General features: G+C 44.0%; 1 protein-coding gene across 2 annotated transcripts in view; it reads left to right on the top strand.

Moving 5' to 3' along the window:
• CAPZB (capping actin protein of muscle Z-line subunit beta) overlaps window positions 1-8659 on the top strand; it is a 168114-nt gene extending 159455 nt beyond the window's left edge. Inside the window, exons 7-10 of one of the 2 annotated variants that reach the window (XM_044667819.1) lie at window positions 2875-2940; window positions 4116-4192; window positions 5173-5285; window positions 7515-7595. In XM_044667819.1, the coding sequence (XP_044523754.1) occupies window positions 2875-2940; window positions 4116-4192; window positions 5173-5275 (246 nt within the window). In that variant the 3' untranslated portion in view covers window positions 5276-5285; window positions 7515-7595. Of the gene's footprint in view, window positions 1-2874; window positions 2941-4115; window positions 4193-5172; window positions 5286-7514 lie in introns of both variants that reach the window. The other variant, XM_044667820.1, reaches the window with a different exon arrangement.
• Window positions 8660-14299: the final 5640 nt, after the last annotated feature.

Genomic DNA, 14299 nt, shown 5'->3' with positions numbered 1-14299 from the left:
GGGCAACCCCTTCCTTTTATGAAGAACTCTCTAGGAAAGTTTGATTTTGATATTAATCCCTGTTTGGTCTCCTTGTAATTTCTACTCAGGGATCCTGGCCAGTTCTTCCCTCTAGAACTGCACAGAACAGTTCTTGCTCCCTGCTTCCATAGGCTCTGCCTTCAGGTAGTTGAACAGAGTAAAGCTTTCTGTCATTTGTGTCCTAGGTAGTTTCCAGATCCTTTGCCATGCTGGTTGTGCTCCAGCTTGTCAGTGTGCCTCTTAAAACTCATCGGGATTATTCCTCTACCAGATCTGACCAGTGCAAAGAACCAATGAGACTGTCACCGTGCTAATACTTAGAATAATGGGACCTAAGGTTGTAGTAATTTTCTCAGCAGCCAGGCTCCACTGTTTCCTTATATTCACAATACCACTCAATATATCAAACGCAGAATCTGCCCAACATGGGTTGGTCACATAGCTAGTTAGTGGCAAAACCAGGGCTAGGAAATCTCCTTTGTGGCCCAAGCTAGAGTTCTTTTCACTCTACCATATTGTCTCTCTTACTTGAAAAATAAGAATAGTAGTAATAGAAGCTATAGATCATCTAATCCAGAGGTCAGCAAACTAAACACAATGGTTTTTTCAGCTCACAGACCATACAAGAACAGGTAGCAGGCTGCCTTTGGCCTTCTTACCATAATGTACAACCTCTGAAGTCAAATAGAAAATAACTTATCACAGGTTGTATCCTTGGTAGCACGATCACAACTAGAAAGTCAGGTCTTTAGGTCTAACGTCTCCATACTGCCGACACTAGCCAGGAGAGAAGAAGTCCATCAGCCCTGTGAGAGAGGCAATGCAAGCATCGTTATCCCCATTTTACAGATTAGGAAACTGAGGCCCAGAGAGGCTCAAGGGCTTATTCAAGGTCTGGCATCTAGTAAAAATCAGAGCCAGGATTTGATCCCAAATCTCTCCACATTGATCATATAACCTCATCATCCCAGGGGTCTACAGAACATGAGCAAGGAAATTATGATCAGTTATCAGAGTCCTCAGCCAATAGACACTAGTGCCAGTAAGGTCTTCGTATATATGCATATGTGCATGTCTCCAATGTATATTCATTTGTGTGTAGTGTAGAGTGTGTGTGTGTACAGTGTAACAAGACCAAACAGCAGAGCACAGAGCCAGAAGGGCATAGGTAAAATTTCCCTGGTATTAATTTTTGGTACCAGGTACATTCCCCATATACAGTGTGCCCGGCATAGTAATACTTTGCACTTAACAACGTACTAAATGTCTTATAAGAGGCAGCTAGATGACTTAGTGGATAGAGTGCCAGGCCTAGAGTCAGGAATACTCATTTTCATGAGTTCAAGTCCAGCTGCAGGCACTCAAATAGTTGCATGAAACTGAGCAAGTCCTTTAACCCCGTTTGCCTCAGTTTCCTCATCTGAAAATGAACTGGAGAAGGAAATGACATGCCACTTAAGTATCTCTGCCAAGAAGTCCTCAAATGGGGTCATAAAGACTTGGACATAACTGAAATGACCAAACAACACAAAATATCTGTTAAACTCAACTAAGGAGGCATAGATTTCTTGGGATACTTCTTTTACTTCCCCTAGAATGATGAGCAGAATTCTAAGCCAGATTGGTTTTGGCCAAACCAATGATATACCTCACCTTCTAGACCAGTGGTTCCCAAACTTTTCTGGCCTAATGCCCCCTTTCCAGAAAAAATATTACTTAGCCCTCTGGAAATTAAATTTTTTTTAATAGCAATTAATAGGAAAGATAAATGCACCCGTGGCCATCGCTGCAGCACCCACCAGGGGGCGGTAGCACCCACTTTGGGAATCTGTTCTAGACTAAAATCTCAGCAACAAAAGGGCCCTGGGGCCATCTGATCTAATCCATAACTGCCTGTGAATTCTACTTTCCCCTGACAAGTGGTTGATTGGCTAGACTTGAGTCAAAGATCTGCAGTGAGCAGGAATCCTCTCCTGTGGGAGCTCTTCCATTTTGAGGTCACACTTTCTGTGATACATCCTCCCCAGATTGTATTCCCCAATTTCAGCTCTTTCTTACTCTCCAGGTCCTATGACGGGCATTGTGAAGCCTAAGGTCCCTGAGATCTATTTTCTCTGCTGGGTTACATGATCTCCCCTCTGGGTTACTTTAAGGGTAGCCCTGCCCTAGAGGCTCACTGATAGTGAAGATGACCTCTTGAAGTCCCTTTCCAGAATTGACTGATTCTGAGATCAGGAGACTCAACAAGTGCCCAATATCGAATCAGTCAGACTTTGGGAGGCTAGGACTCCCCTGTAGGGTAGGGATCTTTGTGGTGGTCTTCAAAAAATAGGCATTCTACCTTTTCCACTCCTCTCTCCCACTGGTTTTACTCTGCCTTCTTGATGACATTGCAAAAGAAGGGGTATAGGTGGAGGAGAAAATGTTCATTTGTAACTACAAGAGCCACCTTCTCTGCCTTAACCAACCATCCCCAACGAAACCTCTTCCTCAGTGCTTGGCCTGTTAATTGGTCTCACCCCAACTCCTAAAGCTTCTTTTTAGCTGATGTGTATGAGCTGTGTTTGGGGGAGGGGATGGTGATAGATTTTAATCAAAAGGGACTTTGAGGGGCATTGAACCCAACTCCCTCATTTTACAGAGAAATGGAACAGATTCACAAAGGGTTAATGACTTGCCTAAAGTCACATAGGTGCCAAGTAGCAGACTGAAGTTTTGAACCCGAGAACTCGGTCTCCCAAACTAGCTCTCTCTTCATCTAGCCCAGGATTATGATCAGCACTGGGCCATTTGGACATATACCCTTTGCCATAATGCTTCTCAATAATATGGGGCCTCTCTGAATTTTTACAGATGGAGAAAGATGAAACCGTGTGTGATTCCTCCCCACACATAGCCAACATTGGACGCCTGGTAGAGGTAAACTACTTGAAGAAAGGGCCCAGGGCTGTGTTGGTTTGGACACTCTCCAAGTAGGAAGTTGAGGTTGAGATTGCCAGTTTGAACAAGTGTTTTTTGGAGCTTGTGTCCAAGCTGGTGAAGCATTTCACTTGATCTCTTGGTCAGAGGTGATGAATCCCTCATGACATTGTTAACCAAGCCTGCTTGCTACTTCTGGGCCCTTTACATGATTCTCTTCTAGAACCAGAGACTTCAGAGCTGGAAGGGGCTTTGAGATGACATTTGAAAAGATCTTGACACATTGCCAGGCCTATAGCAGGTGCTAAATAAGTGTTTATATCTTCATCCATTCAACCCACTCATTTTACAGAGGAGAAAATGAGGCAAATTAATGGCAAGTCTGGGATTAGAACCCTTGACTGTCTCCTTCCACTTTCTCCAGCTGCATAGCAACTCTGAACAGTTTTTCTGGTTTTCAGCTCTGGGAAAATTCTTCCCTATCCATCTGGTTGGATGGAGACTGGACCACACATGACAAAGCCACCCTTACCCCATAGTGTAGTCAGTTCCCCCAAAACTTTGGCTTTTTCATCTCCACATCCCCATGAGCTGAACTACCCCTAGTTTGTGGAGTGAGAATGGAACCTGGAGGTATTAAGAAGACCAACTCTGGGATTAGAGTTGGTTACCACATTAGTGTGTAGGTCTGGGCCAGGACTCTTCCTGCTTCTTCTGACTCAGGGAGAGAACTGGTCCCAGTAGATTATGTCCATGCATACAAACCCCATCTCCCAAGAAGGGTAGGATTGCTAGTAGCTTTCCCTTTCTGAGTAAATGTAAAATGAAAGGGCTGAACTAAGTGGATTCTGAGGTCCCTTCCAGCCCTGAAGTTCTGGGATGCTGTGGTACATTACCAGTGATAATTTAGCCTTGGTGACCACTGGGTTATGGGACTTGGAGGGGGGGAGTGTTCCTAGCAGGAATCTAAATAGGTTATTGGCCTTTAGAACTGCCCATTGGCCTTGGATGATGAGAAAACACTTCTCTGTCCTGTGTGTGAGCCTAAGCTTCCCTCTGGTGGTCATGGAGAGTTATTATACAGAGGATGGGATTGTGGGAGTGAAAAGTTTCTGGGTAGGTGGGGCTCTTCAAACTGCCAGCTATGATTCCAGATAACTATTTTCCTTTCATAGGATATGGAAAATAAAATCAGAAGTACGCTGAATGAGATCTACTTTGGGAAAACAAAGGACATTGTCAACGGGCTCAGGTAACAACAGGCTTCCTCTGTCATTTTCTGCATCTCTTTGCAGGTGTTGGGACTGCCCTTTTAGCTCCCTCCAGCTACCCCAGGACTTTGGACTGTTGGACCTAAGAGGAGCCTACAGCTATGTTGGTATTGGGCGGTAGGGTCAAGGCATAGTTGGTCAGTGTTCCTGCAATGGGCCTTGTGGCCGATGGCCAGAGCAGGCCAGGAATGTTTCTCTCAGACAGTTGCTCTAAAGACAAAGCCTTGTCCTTAGATTCCTCTCATTGTAGAGACAGTTGAGAGCATGTCACCACTAGTCACATTCACAGCCTCTTTTAATTAGCGACAGAAAATCTAGTGACTAAAAGAATGTACATTTTTTTCCATATTTGGAAAGTACTAGGTAGTACTGACCAGAGTAGGTAGGATTTGGACTGGGGTGCCAAAGGTTTTGGGTCTGCCTACTTTACGATTTGAAATATAAAAGACCCCCTCCCCCCCGCAACCATATCCCTGGGAATTTTCCATCCCCAGCTGGGAAATCCAATCCAAGCCCTCCACCTGGGAAGTTTTGCTTAGTTCCTCCCTGCAGTCAGGGTTGCTTCCACAGAGTGAGACTCCCCTTGTGATCCCCTGTTGGGGTGCGCTCTCAAGGCAGGTCCCCAGCAGCAAGAGTGTTCATTTCCATACACCCCCAACACTGCCATGCATATCCCCAAGGCAGCCAGCTTCTGTGAGGAGACTCAGGAAATGTGTCTTTAGGTCCCTCTGCCCTCCTTTGAGAAAAGCCAGAGCAGGGTTGCTGGGCTCCAGACTCAACCCCCAGCCCCTCACCTAGGGGCAGGGTTGTGGCCTGGGTTCCCCTTCCTCTCTCCTCCCATTGTTTTTTCTGACCTGTGTGTGTTTCTGCCCTCGGTTTTTCCTTTGCTCTCCCACTCCCTGTCTTTGGGTCTTTATTCTCAGCCCACCAGCTTCACTCATTTCTAAACTACTCTCTATAGATCTATTGACGCTATCCCTGACAACCAAAAGTTTAAGCAGTTGCAGAGGGAGCTTTCTCAAGTGCTGACTCAGCGCCAGATCTCCATCCAACCCGATAACTAAGCCGATCCAGGTACCCGCCTGCCCACCCACTGCAGAGGCACAGGGAGGCTTCTCACTAAACTGGGCAGTCCTTGTGTACAGCCACACTAACCTCCCACATCCTCGGGGGGCTCATTAACAAGCAAACACTTAATCCTACAGGCGCCTGCCATGTCATCTACCCTCTGTAACAAGGAGAGAGAGAGTGTGTGTGAGAAGAGTGAGTGATTGAGAGTGAGTGTGAGTGTGAGTGTGTGTGTGTGTGAGTGTGTGTGTGTGTGTGTGTGTGTGTGTGTGTGTGTGTGTGTGTGTGTGTGTGTGGCGGAGGGGGATGAGTTGGGGGGGGCTTGTGTGCCCAAACTGGGCTGGGGTGTGCATGTGTGTGGACTCATCATTTCCACTCTGGTCAGAGGTTGGAACGTAGAAATAGAGTACTTCTTGGTTGGGTTGCCCTCAGAGGGACTAATTGCTCTTGAGCCAGAAGCCTCTCAGGGGCAAAGGGCCAAAAGCAGCTGTGGCATTTGATAGACTGGTGAGCTTGGCACAGCTTTTCCACATTTCTGCCTCTTGCCACCTCCATTTTCCCCGTCATGGAGTAGAAAGAACACAAGTTCATCTTCTGGTTCTGCTGCTTCACCCCTGAAATTGGCAGGTTAAGTCCTTCCCATTGGTTAGGAGAGCCGCTGAGACTCAGGCCAGTGAAGTGCATCTCCTAGGATGCTTAGGATGGATGAATGGTTAGAACCCATTGTTTGACAACACCATTGTGATGCCAAAGAGCCCTCAGATTTTACTAAGAATCAGGCCCACTTACATGCTTCCTCCAGAGCCTTCACCCAGAAGAGAAGGTAGTAATGTGACCCAACTTCCAGAAGACTCCTTCCTTGTGTCTGGCCTCTGTGGGGCAGGGCTGGCCTTGAGGAAGACCCATAAAGTATCTGGCCTACTATCCGGGCAGACAAAAAGAGAGCCAGTGCCTTTAGCAATGGCTCTCAGAGCCCTGGTCCCCTTACACGATAGGAACTGGCCTGGACCAGTCTTCCCCCTAGCCCTGATGTTATAGATGTCCCCTTTCAGTGTTCACCTGAGAGAAGGGGATGGCCAAGAAACATAATTTTAGCCTGGAAGATATTTGTCTGGATAATACCAGCAGTGTCTCCAGAGAGCAGAAGGGAAACGCTTTGAAACAGAAACCATCCAGAAAGTAAACTTAGTACTAGCAGAATCCATAACCTGGAAAGGCGAACTCTCCAAAGCTACACCTGGCAGGGCTGGAATGAGCCAACTTCAGAGGTTGTGGGGAGACTTTGAATGATGGTCATGGGCTCAACCAAAAATCCCTTTTTATTGCAGCTACCCTCATAGCATTCTCTCCCAGCCACAGTTTAATAATCCATAAGTTCCAAGACCTTCCCTTGGAGAGCCAGCCTAGGAGCCCCCACTGTCATCATGCCCTTCTAATGGAGCTGGAGTCCCTTTCTTAGAAATGTAGTTTGGCCTCCATTCCCCTATTGACCCGTCCCTATTTCTATCCAGTTGCCAATAGTTGCCCATTCATTGTCCCCTCTTCAGCCCCTAGGCTGCCCCTCTCCAAGCTCCAGACTTTCATTGACTTGGACCATGAGCTCAGCCACTGTTGGACTCACCTGGCCCTGGAGGCTTACTACTGTTCCCTGGCTCGTGGTACCCTTTCCCTTGTATATCAGGCTTTCTAGTCTAACTTAGCAGGCTCCAGAGACTGGGGAAAAGTGGAACAAGGGATCTTCTTTCATCACGGGAAATAGCTATAATGGAGGCAGATCTGAGCAGGGAAGTAAGAAAAACTTAACAAGGAAGTTGAGGCCCAGGTTCCTTGTGCATCTCCATCATTGGCTTTAAATTGCTCTCTTTTTACTAAAAGTTCTCTAGTGCTCATGAGGAAGTGGAGAAAGTGTTGGAATAGCCACAGAATTGGCATTTCCCAGCCAGGACCCAGGCCCAGCCCATACTTGGACTTGTTGTCCAAACTTTGGGGCTTCTTCACAGCATGAAGCATCCCCAGTTCCTAGGGGCCTTCTTATGCTGGTTCGGCCCAGCAGAATGAGACACTCACTATTAAAGTGCTTTTGTTCTGAGACAGTGTGTGTGTGGTTTCTGTGAACGCTGGCACCCACTGCCAGGGCTTCCGACTCCCTGCCCAGGGCCTGCCTGCCCCTCTTCCTCCTCCTCTCGGTGAGCCCTAATCCAGGCTGTGTTTTTCTTTTTGCCTCCCTCCCTACAGGTCTGTGCAGACTTTTGCAGACAAATCAAAGCAAGAAGCCCTTAAAAACGACCTGGTGGAGGCTTTGAAGAGGAAGCAGCAAAGTTAGACTCCTCCTCCCGCTAACAAGCCGCGCTGTGCACTCACTAGATTCCTTCCTTAGAGAACTCTGCCTCCGCCGCTGCCCTCCCCGTGTCACCTAACAACCCGCATCCGAGCTGCGCCATCTCCCGTGAATAAAGCTCTATAAGTCTGAGACCGACTTTCCGCCACATTTTCCTACAAGACCTTCCTTCTGGGTTTCCATGGAGACCACAAGTTGTTATTGGGTTGGTTTATTTGTTTTGTTTGTTTTTTTTGGTTCTCTCACCCCAATGTTCCCTTCTTCCCCTTTCCCCAATCCATTTATAGACATCAAACACAATCCATCTGTATGTCCAGACTCCCCTATCCCCTCCCACCTTTTTTGTTACATTGGTGTAAAAAATGTAAAACAAAAAAAATTTATGAAATACTGTGGTGTGTGAAAGGAAAAACTGGAAATCCAATTCCACGTGTGTGTGGGAGCTGTTTGGGGTGGGGGTGGGGGGACCCGAGAGGGATTGGTGAGGGAGGGGAAGCAGCTCTGAGAGGAGGCTGAGGTGGGTCCTCAGTGTTGTTCTCTAGACTCACCCCCAGTCCCAAGGAGATGCTATTTTCGGGGGAAGGGTGGGGGGGAGGGAGCGGGAAATCTGCTTTACCGTTCTGCTCTTCTATCTAGCCTGAATCCAGGCGCTTTTCTGTCAATTTTTATGGAATGCAAAAAGGGTTTTTTTGTTTTATTTTGGTTTTTTTTGTAAAGCTTAAACTGAAAAAAAAAAATTAAATAAAAATAAATCTACATCTTATACTTGAGCCTCCATACTTAAGAAAAAAAGAAAAAACATTAAAAAAAATAAAAAGTAACTGGGAAGCAGTAAACATCTACCTCCTTGATTTATTCCCTGGTCCTTCTGTCTAGCCTGTGGGTTATTCAGAGTCCTGTGCACAGGTAGTGGTGTTGGGAAAAAGTGATTCTCAATCCCAAGCTGGCCTTGTCACCCCAGAGCCCACGAGGAATGAAAGCCACACTGTTGGAGGATTCTAGGCTCGCCCCCTTCTTTCCCATTTCTCCCACCCCTGAAGTGCATCCTAAGGAACAGCCTTGGATCTGGTGGAAATGTTGAAGAGAGCTCCTTTTCTCTTCCTGTCCTCATGGCATATTTGCAGAGGATACAGAACTTGAAAAAGGACCTTAGAGATGTAATCCAAACCCCTCATTGCAGAAGATACAGGCCCTCCCAATGAGGAGACATTTTAGATCAGGTCTCAGAGCAAGGATTTTAATTCAGAGCTCGCTCTATTAAAACTAGAGAGCCCATCACACCCCATCTCCACATGAGCTTCCATTGACACCCCCATTGTCTAGCCCATGACTCTCCATCTTTTTCTTCTTTTTTTTTCTTTTATTTATTTTTTGGCGGCTTTATTTTTTTATGTTTACATGATTTATTTTCTTTCCCTCCCCACTCTCAGAGCCAACAAGCAATTCCACTGGGTTGTATAAATGTTGTCACGTGATACCTATTTCCATATTATTCGTTTTTGCTATAGTGATTTTTTTTAAGCCTAAACCCCAAATCACATTCCCATAAATACATGTGATAAGTGATGTCATGTTTTTCTTTTGCATTTCTAGTCCCTTAGTTCTTTCTCTCCATGTGGATAGCATTCTTTTACATAAGTCCTTCAGGAGTGTCCTGGTTTGTTGCATTACTACTAGTAGCAAAGTCCATTGCATTGGATTTTTCCACAGCGTTTTACTTTCTGTGTACAATGTTCTTCTGGTTCTGCTCATTTCACTTTGCATCATTTCATTAAGGTTCTCCCATTTCCTATGGAATTCCTCCAGATGCATAATCCTTACAGCACAATTCTATCACCATCATATACCACTCCTTTATTTTCCAATTTTTTTGCCACCACTATGAATATTTTTGTGCAAGTGTTTTTCCCTTATTATCTCTTTGGGGTACAAACCCAGCAGTGGTATTGCTGGGTCAAAGGGTATACATTCTTTTAAAGCCCTTTGCATATAATTCCAAATTGCCTTCCAGAATGGCTAGATTAATTCACAACTCTATCAGCAATGCATTAATGTCCCAATTTTTCTACATTCCCTCCAACATTTATTATTTTCCTTTACTGTCATATTGGCCAATCTGCTAGGTGCGAGGTGGTACCTCAGCATTATTTTAATTTGCATTTCTCTAATTATTAGAGATTCAGAACACTTTTTCATGTGCTTATCGATAATTTTGATTTCTTTATCTGAAAACTGCCTATTCCTATCCCTTGACCATTTGACAGTTGGGGAATGGCTTGATTTTTTTTTTGTGCAATTGACTTAGTTCCTTATAAATTTGAGAAATGAGACCTTTGTCAGAGGTTTTTTATATATATAAAATATATGCATATATGCATATATAAATATACATAAAAATGTAAAAATTATAAAAAAATTTCCCAATTTGATGCTTCCTTTCTGATTTTGGTTACATTGGTTTTGTTGGCACAGAAACTTTTTAATACAATCAAAATTGTTCATTTTACATTTTGTAGTGTATCTCCTGCTTGGTCTTAAATAATTCCTCTCTATATCTTTTTTTTTTTTTTTTAAATAAATCCTTACCTTCCTTGGAGCCAATACAAAGGGCTAGGCAATGGGTGTTAAGCGACTTGCCCAGGGTCACACAGTTAAGAAGTGTCTGAGGCCAGATTTGAACCTAGGACTTCCCGCCTCTTCACCAGACTCTCAATCTACTGAGCTACCCAGCTGCCCCCTCCATCTTTTTCATAAGAATAGCATGAGAGATTTGGTCAAATGCTGTGCTAACATCCAAATAAACAGTTTATAGCCACTTCCTCTGAGTAGCCAAGTAATCCTGTCCAAAAAGATAATCGGGTTAGTCTGGCATGACCAGCTCCTGATGATCATTCCTTTCCTTTCTAGATACACACTAACTATTCTTTTAAAAATACATTTTAGCATCATGTCAGGAATTAGTTGAGAGATTTCTTTCTCATTCCTTTAAAATGTCCCTCTCCAGTTCCTGCTTACTCCTTCCTTTCCACAAGCTTTCCAAGGTCATAGCAACCACAGCCGATTCCTACCCATAGATGTTATTCATCTACTCCAGGTAGCTTGAACTCCTCAACTACACTTAAAGAGCTCTCCTGATTCCCCTTCTCTTTAGTTTGAACCCTCAAGGAGCTATTTTGTTTGGGATGTTCCCTCATACTCGCAAATCCCAGGGAGGATACTAAGTTGAAATAATAACACGGACCTTTGGCCTCTTGAACCATATAGTCTAGTATGAGAGATAAGATGAACATAACTACTACACGGTATTACATGCTCCTTATATTAGAGATTTCAAAACAGCTATGTAAGGTTTGAGAGGGAAAGGTTGTTGCCAGCAAAAGAACAGGAGGAGCAAATTAAGTAATATTTGTAAAGTGCTTAGCATGGTGCCTGGTACATAGTAGGCACTCATTCCCTTCCTGGAAGAAGCGGCATTCGGCTGTGCCTTGACTGATGGGTAGGATTTCAGCAACTGAAGAGGGGGAAGAAGGAAGGAGATTCCAGGCAGAGGAAACTTGAGTACAAAGATGTGGAAGTGTGCATTTTTTTCAGGGGGTGGGGCATGAGGATGAGGGTACAGAGTAGGTTTGTCAGGAGTGTACCATGTGGAGAAGGGAGTAGTTATAAGGAGGGTGGCACCAGATTATGGTGTGCTTGAATTATTGACAAAGAGAAACAGTTTCAAATCCTGCCTCTTAGTAATTATGCACTCAGTTTCCTCATCTGTACAGTGGAAATGACCCTCCTAGGGCTGCATTAGAAATGGTTAATATTGCACAAAAATACTTAATGCTGCCAAGCTCCAGTCTCTCCAGGGGTTGTCCGGCAGTCTTTCCACCACCTGGTCTGGTGCCACCCTACTAGTAATCAGCATGTATTAAGTCCTGGGCACTGTGCTAGGCCCTGGGGTACCAAAAAAGAGGCAAAAGATAGCCTCTGCCTTCTAAGAGCCCACAGTTCCCATCACACAGGATACATTCTTCATTTGATCGTCATGACAGTGCTGTTAGATGCTATTATCCCCATTTTACAGCTGAGGGAACCAAGGCTTAAGGGTTAATTAATTTAGCTCCTAAATATCTGAGGAAGATCCTAACGGGTCTTCCATCCTCTAATCCCAGTCATCCACTGCACCACCAAATGAGATGTTGCATCTATATCTTTGCAAAGCTTTAAAGTGCTATATAAGTCAGTTACTCATACTTCTAATAGGAATATGAGACACCTTCGTTACTCTAAAAAGCAATATCACGTGAAAAGTGCAAAGTTGTTAGCATTGGGGGTCGATGGGGAGCCTAGAACCAGGTTTCCTGCAGAAGGAAGCATTCGAGTTCTTCGGTAATGGAAAGAAACCAAGAGAGAGGTCTTTTGAGAAACCACTTCAGTGAAGAAAAGGAAGAAGGTAGTACAGTGGATAAAGCACCAGGCCCGTAGTCAGGAAGCCTTGGGTTCCGATCTGGCCTCAGATCCTTCCTAACTGTGTGACCCTGGGCAAGTCACTTGACCCCAGTTGCCTACCCTTACCACAGTTCCATCTTAGAATTGATACTAAGACAGAAGGTAAGTGTTAGAAAGGAAAAAATTGTGAAGAGGATAAAAAATTCAAGATAATAATAAAAACTCCTTCAGTTCTAACAAGCTACAATCCCACAGGCAAATATTGGAGGGCTCAGAATGTCAGGCAAAGGACTGAACTGTATTTGATAAAGTTAAAAAAAAAAAAAAACATAAGTTTTCATCAGAGCTAAGCATAAAGTGGAATAGTTGGACGACATGTTGGGTAGCATGGTACATAGAGCACCAGGACTGGAGTTGGGAAGACCTGGGTTCAAATTTGACCTCAGACACTTCCTAGCTGTGTGACCTTGGACAAGTCGCTTCGTCCCAATTGCCTAGCCCTTGCCCTTCATGGAAAATAAGGGTTTGTGTGTGTTTATTATTAGTATCCCTGATGCCCACCACAATCTTGGGCAATGGTGGGTACTTCCTAAATATTTGATTGATTAAGAAAGTTAGGGATGGATATCGTGAGCATATGAGGAGAACATGAAAAATTTTACCTGTCTGATAAGGAAGGGAGTTTATGACCAGAAAAGAGATAGAGAAGATTAAAGGAAGCATGATGGATAATTTTGATTTCGTGAAATTAAAAAGGGTTTGCTCAAACAAAACCAATGCAGCGAAAAGTAGAAGGAAAGCAGGAAAAGAGAGAAAAAAGAAGCAAGTTTCTCTTATGAAAACATAATTTCTCAAATATATAGAGAACGAACTCAAATGTATATGAATATAAGATATTCCCCAATTGATAAATGGTCAAAGGATGTGGGCAGGCAGTTTTCAGAAGAATTAAAACTACTTTTGGCCACATGAAGAAAATGCTCTAACTCAATCTTGATGAGAAATGCAAATTAAAAGAATTGAGGTACTCCCTCATCTATCACATCAGTTTACGTGACAGAAAAGGAAAATCGCCTAGTGAAAAGGATGAGGAAAACCAGGGGCAGGAATACATCACTGGTAGAGCTGTGGAATGGTCCAACCATTCTGGAGAACAATCAAGAACTACGCCCAAAGGACTGCAAAACTTTGACCTGGCAATACCATGACTAGGTCTGTATACCGAAGAAATCAAAAGGAAAAAGAGCTGTTTGTATAAAAAATATTCTAGCAGCTCCTTTTGGGGTAACAGAGTGGGAAGCTTGAAGGGATGTCCATCACTTGGGGAATGACTGAACAAATTGTGGTATATAATTGTAATGGAATACTACTGTGCCAGGAGAAATGATAAACAAGATGAGTTCTGGAAAACCTGGAAAGACGTCTATGAACTGATGCAACATGAAGTGAGCAGCATCGGGGGGACATCGATGTAATAGAACTATTATACGATGATCAACTATGAAGGATTAAATTATTAGCAATACAAGGTTCCAAGGTAACACTAAGGGACCCATGAGGAAAAATGCTATCCAAAGCCAAAGAAGAAACTTAACTGCATTTTTCATTGTATTTCCCTCGTGATTTTTTTTTTAACCTTTGCCTTCTGTCTTAGAACCAATACTGTGGAGGGGCAGCTGGGTAGCCCAGTGGATTGAGAGCCAGGAGGTCCTGGGTTCAAATCTGGCCTCAGACACTTCCTAACTGGGTGACCCTGGGCAAGTCACTTGACCCCCACTGCCCACCCTTACCACTCTTCTGCCTTGGAGCCAATACACAATATTGACTCCAAGAGAGAAGGTAAGAGTTTAAAAACAAACAAAAAAGAACCAATTGGAGTCAATACTGTGTATCAATGTCTTATTCTGTGGTTCTAAGACAAAAGAGCAGTAAGGGCTAGGTTATTGCCCAGGATTACACAGCTAGGAAGTGTCTGAGGCCAGATTTGGATACAGGACATGAGTTTTTCACTGTATGTAAGATATGTGTCTTCTTTCATGATATGTGGAATATGGAAATGTATATTGCATGAAAGTACTGGTATAGTCTATATCGGACTATTTACTGTCTTGGGGAGTGGAGAGGGAAGGATAGAATCTGAATCTTGAAATTTCAGGAAATGATTGTCAAAATTATTTCTGTGGGGGCAGCTGAGTATCTCAGTGGATTGAAAGCCAGGCCTAATGATGGGAGATCCTAGGTTCAA

Source organism: Gracilinanus agilis, chromosome 3, assembly GCF_016433145.1.
Source record: "Gracilinanus agilis isolate LMUSP501 chromosome 3, AgileGrace, whole genome shotgun sequence".
Lineage (NCBI taxonomy): Eukaryota > Metazoa > Chordata > Mammalia > Didelphimorphia > Didelphidae > Gracilinanus > Gracilinanus agilis.
The sequence above is the reverse complement of the archived record's forward strand: the minus strand, read 5'-3'. Positions and strand labels throughout refer to the sequence as shown.